At 56.1% G+C, this 20,203-nt stretch overlaps 1 protein-coding gene across 11 annotated transcripts in view; it reads right to left on the bottom strand.

Annotated features, from left to right (window-relative positions):
- Nucleotides 1-20,203, bottom strand: part of LRP8 (LDL receptor related protein 8) — a 79,928-nt gene that overhangs the window by 27,235 nt on the left and 32,490 nt on the right. For 2 of the 11 annotated variants that reach the window (XM_072820291.1, XM_072820283.1), the window contains exons 3-7: nucleotides 16,630-16,752; nucleotides 8,507-8,635; nucleotides 5,085-5,456; nucleotides 4,148-4,270; nucleotides 3,224-3,346 (exon numbers count right to left, since the gene is read on the bottom strand). In XM_072820291.1, coding sequence (XP_072676392.1) covers nucleotides 3,224-3,346; nucleotides 4,148-4,270; nucleotides 5,085-5,456; nucleotides 8,507-8,635; nucleotides 16,630-16,752 — 870 coding nt within the window. Of the gene's footprint in view, nucleotides 1-1,222; nucleotides 1,262-3,223; nucleotides 3,347-4,147; nucleotides 4,271-5,084; nucleotides 5,457-8,506; nucleotides 8,636-16,629; nucleotides 16,753-19,872; nucleotides 20,099-20,203 lie in introns of those variants that run through there. The other 9 variants (XM_072820287.1, XM_072820286.1, XM_072820292.1 and 6 more) reach the window with 7 other exon arrangements.

The following is a 20,203-nucleotide window of genomic DNA, read 5'->3' on the forward strand; positions in this document are numbered from 1 at the left end:
AGCCCAGGCTAGGGTGGGGGCAGGACAGGGGCAGGGCTGGGAGCTGAGGTAGAGACTCGGGATGACAGGACCCCCGCAGAGCCCAGATGCTCTCCATCCACACTGAGCTGCAGCCTCATTAACCAGGCGACTGGTCAAGAGGAGGCTCAGAGAGGGGCAGGTCCTTGCTCAAGGCCAGACACAGAGGCAGGGACAGAGTGGGACTCAGGCCCTATGTCTCCCAGGCCAGGACTCTGTCTCCTGGGAGGCTCGAGGCAGTGAGGGCCACCTGAGGCCTTTCCTTCACAAGCACTCGCCTCACAGCTCCTCCTTCCTTGTGACCTCATGGTGCGTGGACCACACCTAACCCTCAGGATGCTTTAAGAACCCCTTCTGAAATGCCCTTGCTTAAACATCTCCAGCCTCAAGGAGCCTCCTTCCCCCTAAGGCAGCTGGCCCCATCTGCAATAGCTCTTTATGAAGCTCTTCCTCATTGGACTGGCCTTCCTGAAGCTTCTGCTCCCACTCCAGCTCTGCCAGGTAGGGTTGGCCAGAGTCTGATGGCTCCCTCAGAAGCTCCTTAAAGGGCTGATTTCTGGTGCCCTGCCATTCAAGTGTCTTCCTCTGGACACATCCCATCTGTCCACATCCCTCCCTGGACAGGGCCCAGAACTTGTCTGCCGCCAGCCAGTCTGAACAACAAAGGCTGTCCCCACTGAGCTTGTGGTTATGTAGGACTCCAAGCTTTATCTACACAGAGCTGCTGCTTGACCACTTCTCTCCTACCATGAAATATGATGTACTGTTATTTCCACCTTCTCCCCTCTCAGCACCTGTCCCTCTTCCTATACTTAGTCACAGGCCTGGTCCCGGGAATACCAACTGCCCCAAGGGCTGAAGGGATGCCAGGAGCTCATCTGCTCTCCCCATCCTCCACTCCCTCGTCCCCTCTGGCAGAGTCCTAAGGGAGGTCAGAGAGGCCAGGACCGAGGCTCACCATGTTCTCACAGCATCTTCTGAACTTTGGAATCACAGGTTAACTCTGCAAGCCAAGAGAAGGTGCCATGCCACCCTTCTACCCACCAGGTTCATGCAATCACCACTCCAGCCAAGCCAAGCAGAGCTGAGAGGAGCCAGCCATGGCCATGCACACAGCTGGTCTGAGCTGCCCACCCAAGGCCATGCACAGCTGTGGGTGCCCCACCTTCAGCCTAAGCCATGCTTAGGGATTATTCCCCATTACCCCTGGGCCTCCTCCTGTTTGCCTGGGATGTTGGTGGAACTGAAAGAACAAGATCACAGCAATCCCATGACTGGAAGGTTTGGGGTGACTGAGATGGGCCCAGCCCTGGGAAGGCCCAGCCACTTGGGGGGCGCTGAGCCAGGACAATTTTGAGGTGGTCTCTGCGGGGCACCACTGCAACACCAGGAATCTTCCATCACTCCACGCCTTCCCTGACCCGTATTATTCCCTCAGGGCTGTCCATCCATCTGCTCACTGCTCAGTCACTATCTCATTCATGCACCCACTCACTGCCCCCCTCCCCCCGCAGGCAGCAGCAATTCAACAGCTGTATGTACCAAGCACTTGACAGACTAGCACGTGTAGGATGGCTCTGAAAAGGGAAAAGGGTTCAGATTTCTCTGAAAGAAGAAAAGCACAGAGTCCTCTAGGGCTGAGGTGCATTGGAGCAAAAGAATGAGCAGTGGGTCTGGACCTTGTTGACCTTGCTCTGGAAGGCCACGGCCGCCAAGGCAGAGAGGCTGAAGGGGATTCCCTGGGCCTTCCCGGTTCTATCTAGCCTGGAAGCGATTCCATTGGATGCCTGCAGGGGATGGAGGGGTGGTGGTCCAGAGGCACCAGGGAAGGAAGGGGAAGGGTCACTTTCCCCAGCACATGCACATATTTGCATGCTCACACACGCCAGTTTACGTGCAGAGGCACCAACAGGCCCATGGGCTCCATAGACACATTCATACAGACACGGGGACACACAGAGACACGAGATGTGGTTCCCTTGCCTTACTAAGAAGAGCCATGGACACAGAGACTGGCCTCTCACCAGCACAGAGACACAAATACATGCATACCTACTTCTCTCAGGTGTGTCATGCAAAAGACCAGAAAGAAGAGATTTAGTAGGTTGGCAGTCCCTGGCTAACTCCAAATCAGGGTGGGGTGGGCAGCCAGACTCAGGTGCTCCCACTTCCTTATCCTCTTTTGTCTAGGCTCCTTCTTCTGGGGCTTTTCTTGGCAGGGCCTCTGCAGGAGCAGTAGGGCCCAAGAGGAGCGCCTATCCTGCAAATTCAGGTGGAGGGTGGGTGACCTTCACCCAACTACTCTTCCTTCCAAAATCAATTTTTAAATCTCCCCCAGGGGTGGCAACATGCTGCTCCTGGGGAGTTCTAGACAATGAGGATCCCTGGAGGGCCCAGGAGGGGAGGTGCTGAGTGAAAACGGGTCTGCCAGGAAGGTAGGGCTTGATCTAGGCTCTTTGCTCCCAGGAATTCTCTGTCCAAACCCCTGAGCTCAGAAATGAACCTTCCTGGAGCCCACACTGGGTTTCCGGCATGTTCTATCAGATGCCCACTTCACCTATAGCCCAGACTCTCCTGTTCTTTTTAGCCTGGAACCCACCCTGACAGCTCTAGCCATTAGGACAGCTCCCTCATTCCACCCCTTACTCATGCCCAGCCTGTAAGTCTTGTCTCCCAGAAAGTCCAAGCTCCTTGGGGCTCAGGATAGTGCCACCTCCTGTTGCTGGGTCTGCCTTACTCTCACTCAGGCCTGGCCTGAGGTGGGCGGCCTTGGATGCACCGCAGTTGGCTACCTCCTGCTGTCCCATCTCTCCCCCTTTGCCAGGATTCCTACAGGGCCTGGAAGGCCTCAGAGGCAGGGCACTGGCTAGGTCGGCAGGGTAGAATCACTGAGGAAGAAAGTTTCAGAGTGAGCACACACTCAGAGGTCTGAATGAGGAAGGAGGGAGGAGAGGCCAAGTCTGTGAGAGGAAGCATAATTGAGCACCTGGGTTGGAAAGGAGAGGCAGTTCGATTTGGAGAGATACAGAAAGAGGCCCCAAAGGCAGAGAGTCCCACCTGAGGCCAAAGGACAGCGCAAGAGTCCAGAGAGAGGGTCAGAGCAGACTGTGTGCAGAGGGGCAAGGCATGGGCCTGGGCCCGGATGCCAGGGGGTGCGGTGGGTGGGGGGGTTAGTCCAGCAGCCAGAAGTGGACAGGTACTGTACCACACTCTTTCAGAGGCTCATCCGACCAGTCCCGGCAGTCTCTTTGAGCATCACACACTTTCCCGCCGTCCACGCACTCGCCACTCTTACACTGAAATCTGCGGGGACCCTCACATGTTGACTCTGTCGGGCCGGACAAGAGAGTGGACAGGACCTATGAGACCTTGGGCAGGAGGGCTGGTCTAGGTCCATGGGAGGCGAGCAGAGTTCCAGCCCCAGCCCCAGTCCTACTGGTCTCTAGAGGGCCCAGGACAGATGGTTGAACACAGGGCTGGTGGGAGCTCAGCTCTCAGAAGTGCAGGACCCCAGGGATAATCAGGATGCCCAAGCATCATCTAGCTGGGTAAGGCCGGGGCGGGGTGGGGGTGTGTGCCTATCTGGCAGTGCTGGGCCCGGAGACAGAAAAGCAGGAGCCCTACAGAGATCCTGGGGGCTGCACTGACCATCTGAGGTGGACCTGTGCCCTGGAGGCCCTGCACAGGGGAGGTCACCTCACTGCTCAACCCTTCATCCATTACCCCAGATGACCCCTGATCAGGACCCTGGCTCCTGCAGGCGGGGAGTGATAACCAAACAGTCATCTGAGAATTAAGGGGGCTCCGTGGGGACTGAACCTCCACTCCTGGGAAGGAAGCCACTTGGAGGCCCGGATGTGGACAAATGATGGAGGCTAGACATCCTACAGTGACTTTTCATGTACCCCTAGTCCTCTCAGCTTTTGCAAAGTCCTTTAAAATCCTGTTCTGGGGCCAATAGGACCCCAGGAAGTAAATCTAGGTAATTTAGGGGCAAGTGATGCTCTGGGGGAAGACACATCTCAGGGACCGAGCGGAAACCTCTCTGAACTCTGCTCTCTCTGGAGCCCAGAGAGCTCAGGGCTCTTCTTCAGGGAGAGTGTCACTCCTGTGGCCCAACCCCACATACCCTGTAGACAGCCAGCTTCGTCACTCCCATCTGGACAGTCCTGTTCCTGGTTACAGCGTTTGAGTGTTGGGACACAAGTCCCATCCCCACACTGGAACTCATCCCCACGACACGTCCCCAGAGCTGCCAAGAGAGGGCAAAGAGAGTGGGTCAGGCCCAAGGTGGTGTTAGGACCTCTCTCCTCCCCCAGCCCCCAACGCCCAGACCATATCCACCCTCAGCAAGAACAGAACCAGTGGCTGAGCTTGGGAGTCCTCAAAGGACACCTGGCCAAGGCACTTTCAGTGTAGAAATGGGGAGACTGAAGCTCAGAGAGGGCGAAGGCCTCACCCAGGATCACATAGCACTCTGGCTGGCAGAGCCAGGACTAAAACTCAGGTCCCGTTTTCCCATCCACCACCTCTCCCCAGAGCCACCTGTCCCCAGTGGACCCGTGGCCCTCTTTTGAGTGTTGGTGCTCATTACTTAACGACTTCATCCCTTCAGCAAATCCTTCCTGAGCACCTACTGCATGCCGGGCACTATGTGGGACGTCGGGAACCCAGAGACTACTGGGGGGCTCCCCACCTTCTTGGAGCTCAAGGTACTACTGGAAGGGGAGCTGAGGAACAAACAGACGACATCACAGCAGAGCTGTGCTGAAGGAGATGGTGGTTCAGGGGAGGCGGGGAGTACCGGGTGGGGAAGCCCAGCTGGGAGGGTTGAGGCCCAGCAGGTGGAGGGGGGCAGCTCCTGAGTGTACCAAGGTCCCGGGCACTGCAGCCAGGAGGCAAATGCTCCAAAGGGCAGGGCCGGAGAAGACCCTCGGCCTCTGCGGTCAGACCCGAGCTGCTCCAAGCAAGGACTCCACCTGCCTCAAGCCCGGGCGCCGTAACCCGGGTAACCAGGGCCTGCAGTGAGGGGGCAGGCGCGCCCGTGGAAGGGAGCGGGGGCTTACGGCAGTCGGCCTCGTCCGACTTGTCCTTGCAGTCGCGGTCGCCGTCGCAGCGCCAGCCCAGGTGCACACACTCGCCGCTGCGGCAGGCGAACTGGGCGGCAGCGGCGCAGGCGGCGGGCGCGGCGGTGGCCCCGGGGCACAGGTCGGCCGCCTCGTCCGAGCGGTCCTCGCAGTCGAACTGGCGGTCGCAGACCCAGCGCTCGGGGATGCAGGTGCCGCCGCCGCCGCCGCAGCGGAACTCGCGGGGCCCGCAGGCCGGGTCGGCGCAGCCACGCTCGTCGCTGCCGTCGCCACAGTCGTCGTCGCCGTCGCACACGAACACGGCGGCCAGGCAGGAGCGGTTGCTGCACTGGAACTCGTGCGGGGCGCACACTGCGCGGGACAGAGAGCCGGTCGGCCCCGCTGCGGGCGGGCGGGGACACGACGACACCCTGACGCTTGCCCACGGGCCACAGGTGGGGGCCTGACTGGGGGACCGGAGGGCACTGGGGCTTCTGATCCCAGCAGGGGCCTCGCAGGGGACCTTGGGCAACACCCTGCCCTCCCTGACCTCGCGGCCTCCTCGCGGGGATGATTCCCCTCGGGCAACAGCACGGAGGTGGGGCTGGGAGCACCTGGGCGGCAGGCCCGGCCGGTCTTGAAAGGCCAGGTGATGTTCCTGGACACGACACCCAACGTGACGCTGACCCTTCCCCAAGGAATCAGGTCTGGAGCTGTCTCCTGATGGCAGGGCTGAGGCCTCTTCCCACAGCTATGTGCCCGCAGCATCCGGGTCAGTCCCCTGGCCTGGCATCCAGGCCGCTGGGCACGGAGCCGCTGCTCTACCCCAACACCTCAGTCAGCCATACTAGACCCTTGGTCCACCTGCTCACCTCGAGGCCTTCGCCCAAGCTGTCCCCTCTGCTGGGCGCTCGCCTCCTGCCCACCGCTGCCTCTGTATTTCAGTGACATGTACTCATCCTTCAGGGGCCCCACGTCCACCTTTTATAACACCCTTTGTACTTTCCTACTTGGGAAGCCTCCCTCCACCCCTGCTCTCCTTCTGTGTGCCCTTCACAGCACGCTCATGTGTCTGGGTCTCATGTCCTTCTGTCTCCCTCACAACTACTGCGTGGGGATGGGCTGAGACTGACCCAGCTTGTCCTGAGAGCCTGGCACAGAGCTCCCTGCAGGGGGCAGCTGTGCAGTGGGTGGATGGGTGTGGGCAGTAACTAAGGGATGTGCAGTAGTCAAGGGCACGGGTCACTGGCCCTGCCTGGGGCCCTGGGCTTCCTCTGTCTAGTGAACTGCTCACTTTAGAGGCTGGGAGGGCTTTGGAGACCACCAGCCCAACTGCTAGTTTACAGATGGGGAAACTGAGGCCCAGAAGGAGCAACTTGCCCAGGGTCACACAGAACCAGAACTCAGGTTTGGGGCTCTTCTCTCCTACTCTGACCCCTCTCAGTTCCCTTGTTTTCTCTTCTTTTCCTGGAATGGAAGCCATTTTCAGAGCAGCGACCTCCTCATCTCCTCCCTGCTTCATTCCTTACACAGAGGCCACGGCTAGGTCTGGGGGCTGTAGCCTTGGGTAACCTGATGGTGGTGGCAGCACCAGATCTCTCCACGTGGGGGCACCAAGAGTCTGCTTCTATTTTCTGATAGAAAAATGTCATTTTTCATTGTTATTGAACATAAAATAGAATGATGTCTTAGGTTTCACAATGTAGGCAGCTCGTCATGTGTGTCTGACAGCTCTATCAAGTTTCTGACAGTTGCGTTTCTCCCCCTTCTGGGATTTTCGGATGTTGGGGCACTGGTGGGAAAACCACATGCTACCTTGTGGTGCCTGCCCCCCAAGATTACACCGATGCCTGGAGAAGCTCCCCTCTTTCCTGCCAGACTCAGCTTGCATGTGTCTGGGGGTGGGTAAAGACTCACTAAGTTCAGAGTTCTGGGAGGAAGTCCTTCCTTATTCTGAGTTCTCCCTAAGGTTTTAAAGTTGACAACGACTTCAAGAGCCATATTCTCACACCTGCCTCCAGAGACCCCACTCCCAGCACTCACAAATGGAAGCAGCTCTGGGGGAGGAGAGAAAGAATAATTTTTGCTCCTCTGCCCAGCTGGTCCAGAGCTGTAGCAGAGCCATCCAGTAGGACCTTCTAGCCACCCTCCCGTCTCCCATAATTAATGAAGAACATGCCTGCCACACAATTTGCCCTAGTTAGAGATACTCCCACCCTGTGCAATCGTGGCTGATGGCCCTTAGAGCTGAGGAAACATCTGATGGTGGTGGGAGGCGGGTGCGGAGTAAGAAGAGAAGAGGATTCATATTGGCCAGTGAAGGCCTGCAAAATTATCACAGCTCAGGAATCAAGCCAGTGCCATCACCACGGACGGCTCTGAAACTGCTGGTCCCAGCCAGCATCTCCTCCCCACACCCAGATGCTTCCTGCTTCAGACACATCAGAACTCCAGACTTGGAATCTAGAGTGCTGTGACTCAGACACCTCCAGAAAGAGATGGCATTTCCCTTGGGCCAGGGAGTATGGATGGGATGTAAATATAGAGGCTGGTGGATAAGTGCCTGGCAAAAGTCCTCATAATACCCCAAACCACCTATATTTCAGTCCAGCCTTGCAGCCTAGTTATCGACAGCCAGTCTGTCTCCCCTATTAATCATGAGCTCCCGGAGGAAGGTGGCACGTAGGATTCACCTCATCATCCCTTCCAGAGCCTGGCTCTGGGCCTGGCACACAGTAGGTGTCCATCCAATTGAAACAAGCATAAGCCCCACTGGCCCAGGACCTGCTGGCCTGCTCCCTGGGCAGGAGATAATCCTGTGTTTGAAGCTCAGTGATGTGGAACTGCCCCAATGACCGCTTCCATCTGTTCCTGCCGAGGCTGCTGGGTCTGTCTTCCCGCCCTGTGACATTCCTGCTGGAGTCTGAGATTTCAGCATCAGGCGTCCTTCACACTTCAGGAGTCTGCCCCTCCCCCACCCCAGCACCACCAGTGCCCTGGCCCAGGCCACCACCATGACTCCCTATGGCCCAACCCTGGCCCCCTGCCCTTGCTCGGAACTCAGTGGAGACGGATGGAATGGATGAATAGATGTCAGATATGGTAAAAAGACTCCTGGGCTCGGCTGTCCAGAGCCAGATCTGAATCTCAGTTCCATCACTCGACATTGGAAGCTATTCCTCGCTTGTCTGAGCCTCAGTTTCCTCACCCATAAAATGGGGATGACAATGGCTGCTTGTGCAGTGGTTGTGAGGATGAAAGCCAGAAATGTCTCTCCAGAGCGCCTGGCCATTACTAGTGTCCTCATGGTTACCCTTTGCTCTCCCCCCACCGAGCCCCTCCAGAAAGCCCCTCCAGAAACGGCTGCTGCTCCCTGAGGCTGCCTCACTTCCCAGCAGACCCTGGGACCTAACCCAACTCACAGGTGGCACAGCCGGCCTCGTCTGCACCGCTCTCACAGTCCTTCTCCCCGTCGCAGCGCCACGAGGCAGGCACACACTTGTGGCTGGCGGGTCCACAGCTCAGCTTCTCTGCAGGACACACCTGCTTGGCTGTAGAGACAGACACACATGCATGGCTTAGCCAAGGGGGACATGGGGCATGGCGCCAACCGGTCCTCCTGCCTGACCCCAGCCACCTGGCCCAAGGCCTTGGGAATCCATCAGGGCCTCCCTGCCCCGGGTCTCAGTTTCTTCATCTGAGAAGCAGCGTCGTCCACCCCAAAGACCCTCTGAGTCCTACATCTGATCCCCCCACTCCCTGCTAATGCCCTCTCGTGGGCCCCTGGGCCCTGGCACTCAGGCCCATCCTGGATCCAGCCACCCGTTTGCCTCACCAGCCCTGCCTCCCACCCTTCAAAACCTCCCCTTGAGCTCCAGCAACACAAAATTGCCCTGCCCTTCATGCTTCTCTGCCATTTCCCTACTGTGTGCTAGGGCTGAAATATGCCCCGACTGGGCCTCGGTTTGGCTTCCAAATCAGCAGCTCCGTGATCTGAACCTGTGGATTAGGAGGGCTCACCAAGGCCAGAGCAGCTCCCTGGGTACGCCACCCCCCTCCCGCCCCCTCCCCTGGTGATGGTGCTGAGCCCGCATCAGAGCAGTGCCGCGCTGCAGGGCCCAGCGGGACCACACAGCTATAATTACTGCAGCAGCAATCAGAGGCTGACTCAATCAGGGGCCTGGAGCCCCAGGGTTGATTCTCAATTTGGAAGAAAGAATGAGAACCCTGATCAGGGCTGGGCACAGCTCTCATCCCGAGCATCCCAGGACGATCCACGTGACAGAGCCAGCTGTGGCAGACGCATTTCAGACCTCTGCGGCCGGCTCCCTGCTACCCTCCATGGTATAAACGCTGTCGTCTCCAGGATGTGCCAGGCACAGAGCTAGGCACTCACTTAATCCTCACAATAGCCCAGCAGGGTGAGGATTATGTCAAGCTCTCCAGCTTGGAGGTCACGGGCAGGGGCTCTGGAACCTGGCTTCCTGGGCATGAATTCGGTCACTCACTGGCCATGTGAGCTTGGCCCACAGTCCTCACCTTGGTGCCAAGACAGTGGGGCTGATACTATTCCCTAGTACGTAGGATTTTTAACATCTGTCAGGCACGTAGAAGAAAGCCCAGCCCAGTGCTCACTGATGATTATCCGCTAGTATTCTCCAAACGGACAGATAAGGACTTGTACATTCACTCAGTGAGTATGTCCTGAGGGCTACTGTGTACCAGAGGGCGGTAAGCACTGGGTTCTAGTCACACAGCTGCTAAGAACTGCGTGACGACTCCAAGTCAGCTGGGGCTGACCCCAGAGGCTTGGCACAGTCTGTTGCACCTGCCGGCATAGGGTCACTCAAACCTCACTCAATTTCGCCCCCTCATCTCAGACCAGTTTCCCCTTCTCTGACTTTCATAGCTGGGATGGTAGGGCAAGAGAGATGGAGAAAAGGGATAGGATGGGGCAGAGGGCAGGTGTTTGAGGCAGGGCCCCCAGACGCTGCTATGCCAAGGGGGAGGAGTACCTTGGACTCCAGAGTTATCCCTAGGAATACATTTCATGAAATATGAGGCAACCCATTGGGAATACAGGATCTATGGGATTCATTTTCTAGAAATTCCCCTTCACAAGTAACTGTGGCATAGAGCCCTAGAGAGCGCTGACCCTCCAAGATCTTTTACAAAGGCTGCCTTGGGGCTGTACTGCAGGGTGTTGAAGGAGGTATGGCAGCTGGGAGGTGGGGCCCTTCCAGAACACCTCTCTATGGCCCCCACACTGCAGGACCCCTGTAAGCACAGGAAGGAGCTGAAGCTGACCAGTGTTTCCCAGAGTCCTGACTGCAGGGTGTGGTGTGAGGAGCTGCTAAAAGTGCAGGTTCCTGGGCCTGGCTCATATCAGACCAAATCCAGACTTTGAGGGCAGAGCCCAGGAACATGCATTTCAGCAAGTCCCCCTGCCCCCTGCCCCAGTGATTCCCATGCACCCCATCTGAGAGTCGTTGGGTTAAAATTCTGCAAGTCTAAAGTATATAGAATATTTTATCTCCTTGAAACTCCCCCCCATAAGGGTGACAGAGGCATTCTGTATGCCTGCAAGCTCCCGAGAGAACAGTGACACAGAGGGACGAGGTGACCATGTATCCTGAGCCAGGCCTCTGGAAACAGAACTTGAGCAGGGAACTGGAAGGAAGCCCTATTTACTGAGCACCCACAGGGCATCAGGCTATGCCATTTCCCACATCGCCCTCCACCTCCCAGGTCAGCAGACCCTGCAGGCTGTAAGTGCCCACTCCAGGGTGCCATTCACAAAGGTCATCCTAGCAGCACCCCCAGAGGAGAGCAGGGCAGCAGTACTTAAGATAGGCACTCCGTTTTAGAGATGAGGAAACAGGCTCAGAGAGAACAAGGAACTGATCCAAAGATGCACAGCAGGTGAGAGGCAGAGTCCTGGTTCCTCTGACTGAACCTGCCCTTTCCATCAAGCCCTGCAGGCTCCTGTGGGTAGAGTAGTCCAAACCTGCCCCAAACTCTACACCTCAAAGCCCAGGTGAGTGAAATGGCCCTTCACCATCTTTCCTCACCTCTTAAGGCCTGGTTCTGCATACCCCAGTGCAGCAGGCAGCCGCTTGAACTTTTAATGAATATTTATATAGTTAATTGCATAACCTTTCAGCAAGGACAATGATTAAACAATCCGTCTGCTTTCTTTCTTTATAATTAATAAGACATTTGCTGTGTCCTTAAATAGACAGCTCTAATTACAGGCTCTGGAGGATTCAGCAATGCCTGACACCAGCCCTCCTACCTTCAAAGTGCCAAGGCACTGTCCTGGAATGCTAGGACACGAGAGGTCACCTGGAGGAGCACCCATTACGGTAACAGGAGACAGTGGCCCAAAGAGGGGAAGGGACCATCTAGGAGACTAGATACCAGGTGTTTCAACCACCTCTCTCTCTGAGAACCTCCCCATCGCTGTTGTTAATACAGCTTCTCCCCAAGGCTAGGAGGCGAACCTCACTTTCTAGGCTCCCGGCTCAGGCCTCCTCACTGCCTAGCCCTGGGAAGCTGGTCTGGGTAAGTGCTGACATGCAGTATCACCTTATGAGGGAGGGGAGTGCTATTACTACCTCCTGTTTACAGATGAGGCAAGCAGAGCCCAGAGAGGGTAAGGTGTTTGCTCAAAGACAGAGCAGAGTTGGACTTCCAGCCCAGGTCTCTTACCTCCAAACACACTGTTTAACCACGGCCCATGAGGAAAGCAGGCCCCGTTGGTGCCCCCAATCCCTCTGGGCTGGAGACAGGGTCACCAGAGGAAGGAAGCTCACCGGGCCTTTACTCAGACAGCATGGCCACCTCATGTCCACATTCAGGACAGCCAGCAAGTCACTTAACCTCTCTGTGCCAAGGCTCCATCTGAAAACGGGGCTACATGCTCTCTTAGAATTGGTTGTTGGCTTAAATGAGGAAACATGAAAATCTAGACACTCAGAGCCTGGAACAAACTCAGAAACCAGTTGCCCCTGTTTCCTCTCATGAAATGCAAATGCAAGGGGCTGGGTGGGCTCTGCTCTCATCCCTGGGGTAGTCATTACCAGAGTCCACAGGGCCTTCCGCAGAGGAAGATGCCCTGAGGAATGCCCTGGCCTGTCAAGTGTCCTCGAGGTCCTGAGAGGCAGGTGTGAAGAGCCCCACCATCTCTAAGATACCAGGCATCCTCCAAAGTCAGCAAGGACCTGGAACTGCATGCCAGAGTGGCTGGAGGCATTATCAAGTCCCAGAGAATCCTGCCCCAGAAATCCAATCCACTGGCATTCTCTAACGTATGAGTTCACAAATTGATGAAAAGAGAAATGTCTGGTGAATAAAAGAATGAAAGTGTATGATGGCTGCTTAGTGAGCAAGCACATCTGCAGCATCCCATCCGGACATGTGAGGCTTAAGGGCAGGCAACCTCCAGATAGGAACTGGGGACTGCCAGCTCCTGGGGTGGGGGGCCAGGGACTCAGGCAGTAGGGCTCCCAGGGTCCAGCTGCTGCCCAGGAAGCACGGCAGGGGGGGTGGGGGCAGTCAGACCTGCCTCCTTCCCACGGGCTCAGGCAAAGGACGCCTAGCTGGTCAGCCTCTAGCCTGCCTCTGGGCCTCTCAGACTGATCGATAATAGGAAGGGGCACTGGGTTCATCTGTAAGGTCCCTCTTCCACTGGAAAGGTTCTAAGACGATGAATAAAATCCCATTTTCAATAAGCAGTACCCAAAGTTGCAACTCACTCACCTTGAATCAACCTCCCCATCCCCACCCCGTACCCCTCCCATCAGACGCCTGAAGGTGGGTCAGAAGCGTCCCCAATCAAGTGAGCTATAATTAGAGCCGAAGTGCCACTTTCATTAGGCAAATGTCCCAGGCTTTCCTACTGTGACTCCTGGCCGTATTTGATAGACACAAATCCCAGAACCAGAGGAAAGAAAGCCTGGAGAAACCCTAGCTAGCTACGGGTGGATGACATAGTAGGGGAGCACGAAAATGGGGACCTGCTCCCAAATTCCTTTCCTTCTCTATCCAAACCCCCTTACTTACTCTAAAATTTTAAACTAGGGGGATCCCTGGGTGGCGCAGCGGTTTGGCGCCTGCCTTTGGCCCAGGGCGCGATCCTGGAGACCCGGGATCGAATCCCACGTCGGGCTCCTGGTGCATGGAGCCTGCTTCTCCCTCTGCCTGTGTCTCTGCCTCTCTCTCTCTCTCTCTGTGACTATCATAAATAAAAAAATAAAATAAAATAAAATAAAATAAAATTTTAAACTAGGGATCCCTGGGTGGCTCAGTGGTTTAGCACCTGCCTTTGGCCCAGGGTGTGACCTTGGGGTCCCAGGATCGAGTCCCATGTCGGGCTCCCGGCGTGGAGCCTGCTTCTCGCTCTGCCTGTGTCTCTGCCTCTCTCTGCTCTCGCTCTCTCTCTCTCTGTGTCTATCATGTTATTCATAAAATAACAAGTTATTCAAAAAATAAAATCTTTAAAAAAATAAAAATAAAATTTTAAACTGGTGTATGGGAGAGAGGGTCTGGAATCAAAACACAGTCTATAAGAGTAACACTGCCATTTACTCCAGCACCAACACTTTGCCGTATCTTTTCCATCTCATCTTCGTAACCCCCATAAGGTATATGTCATCACTCCATTTTACAGATGAGTAAACTGAGGCTCAAGGAGACTGAGCAACCTGCCTGAAGTCTCACAAGACCTAGACCCAGGGATCCCTGGGTGGCGCAGCGGTTTGGCGCCTGCCTTTGGCCCAGGGCGCGATCCTGGAGACCCGGGATCGAATCCCACGTCGGGCTCCCGGTGCATGGAGCCTGCTTCTCCCTCTGCCTATGTCTCTGCCTCTCTCTCTCTCTCTCGCTCTATGTGACTATCATAAAAAAAAAAAAAAAAGACCTAGACCCAACTATATCACACACCAAACCCACTACACTTTACTCCTGTCTATAATCTTTTTTTTTTTTTAATAAAGATTTTATTTATCCATGAGAGACAGATTGAGAGGCAGAGACACAGGCAGAGGGAGAAGCAGGCTCCCTGCAGGGAGCCCGATGTGGGACTTGATCTCAGGACCCCGGGATCACAACCTAAGCCAAAGGCAGGTGCTCACCCGCTGAGCCATCCAGGCGCCCTTGCCTATAATCTTTCTTTGAGTTGCCATTGATAGTCCCTAGGAACCCGGTTAGGCTAAAGAGGTGAACCTGGTAGACTAAGGAGGTTGCTATGGCAACACCAGTTAAATGGGCAGTGGGTTGGCTACCAGGTTCCCATTCGGAAGGGAAACAGTGAGCAAGCCTGCTGCCAGGTCCTGCTGTCCCAAATTCTGCTAACCCCTGAGGTCCTACTCTGGCCCACCTCCTCTGGGCAGCGCCCCCCAACCCACCCACAGGCCTTGCCCACCTCTGATCAATGTAACTGCACAATAGGTGGGATCCTGGGCCTTATGCCTCAGCTGGGAGAGAGGGTCCTAAGAGTCCAGGAATCTTAGATCATGGTCTTTGGGATTCTGAGATGTTAGAAACTAGAGCCCAGAGAGGGACGGGAAGGTGTGCAGGATCTCACAGCAAATTCACTAGGAGAACCCAGAGGAGGGCTGGGCCTCCTGACTCCCAGGGTTCATCCTGGACTCCTGTTCCCACAGGTGCTCTGTCAAACCTGAGAGGCTAATGAGCCCATCTCATCAAAGAAGGCCACAGGGCAGCCACAAACCTGTGTGTCTTGGAAGCAAGGCCCTCGACTTCTCCAGTTATTCAACTGTCAAATTATAGTGCCTTACAGTGGGCACAAGGCAGGCCTGGGAGGCAGGAGAGGTGAGGCTGGAGAGCCCCTGTGCAGCCAGGGGATGGAAAGGCAGCAACTGCTAGGATAGGTGAGAGGGAGAAAGACAGGGAACCATGGGGCACAGAGGAGAGGAATGGCAAGAGAGAGGCTGGGTAGGGGGCAGGTAGAGGGAGAGATGGTCCAAGAGAGCAGGGTGGGCAGGGCCCTGGAGGGGGAGCAGGAATGAGAACAAGGAACATCAACATAAAGAGACAAAGACACAGGAAGAAGGGGAAGCACAGCTCTCAGGCTGGAGGACAGACCCTGGAAGCAGTGTGCTGAGGCTCCCCTCCCTCCCCTGCTGCGCCCACAGTGTCCAGGGTGGCTGCTGGAGCGAGGCCGGCCGGCTACAGTGCCCCCTGCACAGTCCCCTGTGGCCACCACCCCCTCCCACACACACAGTCCTGGCCCCTCCTTAGCCGGGCAGCCAAGGGCAAGTGGCCAAACACATCCTAGCCTCAGTTTCCTTCTCTCTAAACAGGGATCCAAGCTTGCCCTGAGGATAAGAGTCCCCATGGGCATGGCCAGGCTTCATGCCTTCTGTGGCTCAGAACAAAGCTCAGGACCAGCCCCAGGACAGGCTGGCTGCCGGGGGTAAGAAAAAGCACAGGGTCGATGGCCTAGCGGGGGGGGTTGGCGGGGGCAGGCAGCTGTGTGAGACCCAGGGTCGCTCCTGCTCTCCCTTTCTCTTTCTCTCTCTCTCTCACGGAGAGACTGGTAGTAGATCTGTTGCTAGGAGACGAAGAAACCCAGTTATCACCAGCCACAGCCCTGGATGGGCAGCAGGCCTCAATGTCCCCGCCTCTGCCTCTGGGGTAAATGTGACCCCTAACAAGCATGGGGACTGGGACTCAGAGGTCCTCCCTGGCCCAATCATCCTCCACGTGCTCCTCGCCAACCTTTTGTCTCTGTCTTACTCTGCTGAGGCTCTGCCTGGGACTGCTGGGGACTTCCCCGCCCCCTCCTCATCTCCTTTTTAATTTAACAAATGTCACAGAATGACCTGCCGGGTGTAAGTTTGCTTTGAGGATTAGGGCCTGGAAAAGAAATCAAGGCGAGACAAAGGCCTGAGCGTGGGAGGCAGGCCTGGGGCTCCGGCTCTGGCCCTCAGCTTACCCCGGCTGCCTCTACTGCCCTCCCGGCCTGCCATGGACGCCAGGGTGCCTGGGCTCAGCTGGCTCAGAGGATAGAGCCAGGGCCTCAAAGTCCTGGCTGGATGGTCTTGGGCATGACACTCAACCTCTCTGAGTCTCAAAAATTCAAAATTCAGAAAGTGATGGTCCCCCACCTCATAAGGCTGCTGTGGGAAGAAGATGAATTAGTGCACACGAAGAGCCTAGCACTGTGTCTGGCACACAGTCAACACTTAATAGGCACCTGCTGTTACCAGTACTGTTAGAATTATGATCAGAGTCCTCCAGAAAAATAGTGGGGGAGGCTGCAGGGAGACCCGGAGGATACGCTCTGGCTGCTTCTAGGTCTGGGCGCTCCAGGAGCAGGACCCAAGCTGCAAGACACCAGCAGAAACTAGCACTGGGTACGCCTGGCCATTCACTGGGAGCCCCGGATGGTGCGGCCCGAGGAGGGTCTGGAGCGGTGGCTGACAGGTCACCTCAACTGAGCCTCCCAACCTCCTGACAAGGAGGATCTGATGAGGAAGCTGAGCAGCACTCCCACCCCCACCCTAGGGCCAGGACTCACTGCAGGTGGCCTCAGACTCATCAGAGCCGTCGGGACACTCCTCCTCGCCGTCACACTTCCACCGCTCTGGGATGCAGTGGCCGTTGCCACAGGTGAAGTCACTGTCTGCACAGGTCTTCTTGGCTGTGGGACAAGGAGAAGAGCATGAGGGGCCTAGTGGGCACAGGGTACAGTCCAGTGGCCCTGGGGGGACCAGAACATGTTCCGTCTGAAAGCAGGACCATGTGACCTCCCACCACCCCACAGGCCACAGAGGGCCTCGCTAACCAAGGGAGGACAGGAGAGCAGCTCTGATTTATTCCTCAGGCATCTGCTGCGCATCTGGTAGAGACAGGTGACAGCTGTCCCTGCCTCCAAGCTTAGGACCTCAGGGTCAGCAAGGGCACCTGGATCCATCCTCCAAAGGACTGCTTGTTCTCTTGTCTTATTCCTCACTCCTCCTCCCCTCAATGTCCAATTTCACTGCCACCACCCCCAGGAAGCCTTCCCTGATCACCTATGGCAATGACTTTAGCCCCTTCAGCCAGCTTTCAGCCCCTTCACTGGCCTGTCCTGCTACCCCTACCAGGCTCCTCTGGAAGCACCAGGGAGCTATTGCTAATGAATCCTAAAAGCAAATGATTACTCTGAGACAAGATTAATGAGGTATGTTCTGTTGGGGGTGATGAAAAAAGCATCTACTGGGTGAGACACCCACTCCATCTCCCGCGAGTAAGTGCTCTCGAGGCACTCACAGCCTTGGAGGGAGGCTCTGCACAGGCATCTGAATCCCAGCTCTGCCTCTGTCTGCGTGACCTTGGGGGTGTTACTGAACCACCGAGCCTGTTTTCTTATCTATACAATGGGAAGAAGCAAACAAGGGCTCTGCGGAGGAGCGGCAAGTTACAATGTCTGAAGAATATGGAAAGAGGTCCTGGCACAGAAGATGCAGTCCGCAACAGCTACTCTGTTTTTTGTTTTGGTTTGGTTTTTTGGGTTTTTAAGATTTATTCATCAGAAACACAGAGAGAGAGAGGCAGAGACACAGGCAGAGAGAGAAGCAGGCTCCATGCAGGGACCCTTGATCCCAGGGCCCTGGGATCACGCCCTAAGCCAAAGGCAGATGCTCAACCACTGAGCCACCCAGGTGCCCCTGCTGCTATTCCCGTTTTTATGGATTGAGCCTTAGAAGCAAAGGAAACAGGTGTTTTGTACCTTCACAGGGGCCATTATGTAGAGACTAAATTCTCACAGCTGGTAACAAAAAGTGGGATAATAAGGTAGGGGCCACCAGAGTCTGCCTTTGTCCCTGTCCCTGTATTGGCCTGATATTCCTCCAGGGCAGGGACTCTGTCGGATTCAGAACAGGACCCAAGTCAGGACAGATGTCACTGGGGACACTGACCAAACGGGGGCTTGGCTGCCCAGCCTCTGCTCCCACACTTCTCCCAGGGAAGCTTCTTCCCAGTGGCCAGTCCTGGATGATGTAAACCCTCCCCCAGGCCCTGGGGCTGCCTCTGAGGCCATGTGACTGCTCCCCTGGCCTGAACAGCCTGGATTTGGGGACCGACACTGGGTCTCCTGAATCAGTTATACATCTGCCTTTCAGTGGAATCCTTCAAATACATCTACATTCTAAGATGAGCTTTCTTCACACTTTCTTTAGGAGAGTACCTCTCTGTGCAGAGCTAGAAGAAATGAGAGGAACCTGCATACCTACAGATTTGCGGGGGAGGGGGCTTTAAGGCCCAGAGAAGGAAAGGGGCTGGCCCAGGGAAACACAGCAAAGCAGGGATCACAACCACTTCTCGAGCCTCCCAGCCCAAGCCCCCAAGCAGCCCTCCCTGAGCTCCGCACTGAGGAGCTGGTGCTGGTAACAGGTGCCAATACGGTCTTTTAAAATCACAGCCTACAATCATCTGAAATAAATACGGCTATGAACCACAGCACCCGGTGCATTGTCCCACATGAGGACCAGCGTATCCCTTGAACAAGAAGCTCGGCCTCCGCAGAAAAGAAATGTATATCCTAGTGTCTTCTTTATCCTGTTGTAACATTCTCCAAGTGCAGTCTGTGTGCCCATCTCTGTGCAGATGCTTTACCAGGAAACCTCACGACATAGGGCCACTTAGGTCCCCACTTGACCCCATGGAGACATCTTGGCCCAGAGGCGTTAAGTACATGGCCAAGGTCACACGTGGGTGGGAGCAGGGCCACAGTTTGACTTCACAGTCAGGTCCCTCGCTTCCCCATTGTGGCTCTTCAAACAAAACACTCAGCGGCATCAGGTGTGGAAGACAAGCCTCAAATGAGGGGGGAAATCCTGCAGAAGCTCCGGCTCAGCGTTCAGTGAGCTTGCATCCGTGCTCACTGCATCCCAGGCTCCACACTGAGCACACAGAAGAGAAACCAGCCCAATCTATCCCCCAGGAACTCCGTGTGAGGAAAAACAGGCAGAACCCAAAAAAGCAAGGTGAACTTGAAGAAGAAGGGGACAGAGGGGCTGGCCCGGTCACAGGTCTGGGCCAGCTGACACTATCAAAATCAGTCCCTTTCCTCCCTAGCATTCTGGGAGCCTGGGAGTGAGCTCGGCCCCACCGTGTGCCGAGCCCTGGAGGTGCCAGGCTGGGAGGTCAGGGCAGTCCTGGAGGGCAGCCCAGCAGCCTTGAGGCCGACCAGGTTCAGAAGCAGCAGCCTCAGGGATGGATGTCCCATGTCAGTGTGCAGAGAAGGGATTTGTCCACTGTCAGGACCCGTTTGCACATTTTCCACCCTGGCTCTGGCCTGGCACCTTTCACCCAACACCCCAGGGACTCTGCACATCTATCCTGGTGGTGCTGTGGAGCCCGTCTGACAGAAGAGGAACCTGATGCCGGCAGGCAGCAGAAGTGGGATTTTAATTCCACGTGGCAGCTGCTGAAGCTTGGGCTCTTTCCACGAAGGCCGTCAGCCACCTCCGTGTTATCACATGGCTCAGAGGACCCCATAAAGTATTCCCGTGGAATGTGCCAGAATAGACATGCACCTGTGACCCGTCTCTGCTAATGGACCACTCTGGGGAAACTGAGGCAGCATGGTTGCTCTCAGGTTGTGGACCAGAACTAAATCACCTCAGTACGCCACATCTGAAAGTGTAACCAGATGGAAAGATTTGGAGCAGGGGGTAAGACCGGATCCTGGCACAGCCACCTCCTCTCTGGGTGACCTTGGGCTAGTTCCCTCCCTCTCCGGGCACTCGGAGATCGTGGCTTTCCCAGGCAGCACCTGTACAAGGACAAAAGGCAACAGGGCTGTCCGAGGAGACCCCGGTGAGCATCCCGGTGTTGGGTCGGTCAGCGCAAGGAGCCCGCAGAGGTGTGAGGCTACACAGCCCTGCCACGGCAGGAGGGCTCAGCGGCCTTTCAAGGCCATAGGAGCAGGCCATGCCAGACCCCATTCCTGGCCTTGGCTCCAGCTCCCAGAGGGACTCCCTCGCTGGGCTGGAGGCCGTGGCCCCAGTTTCCAGGGATTTATTTCCTTCCATGCCAGTCTGCCCCTTGGACAATGCCCACCTCTGTGAGCCCCTGTGCCCCACATCCAGGAGCTGTGCATAGTC

Source organism: Canis lupus, chromosome 3 (genome assembly GCF_048164855.1).
Source record: "Canis lupus baileyi chromosome 3, mCanLup2.hap1, whole genome shotgun sequence".
Classification (NCBI taxonomy): Eukaryota; Metazoa; Chordata; class Mammalia; order Carnivora; family Canidae; genus Canis; species Canis lupus.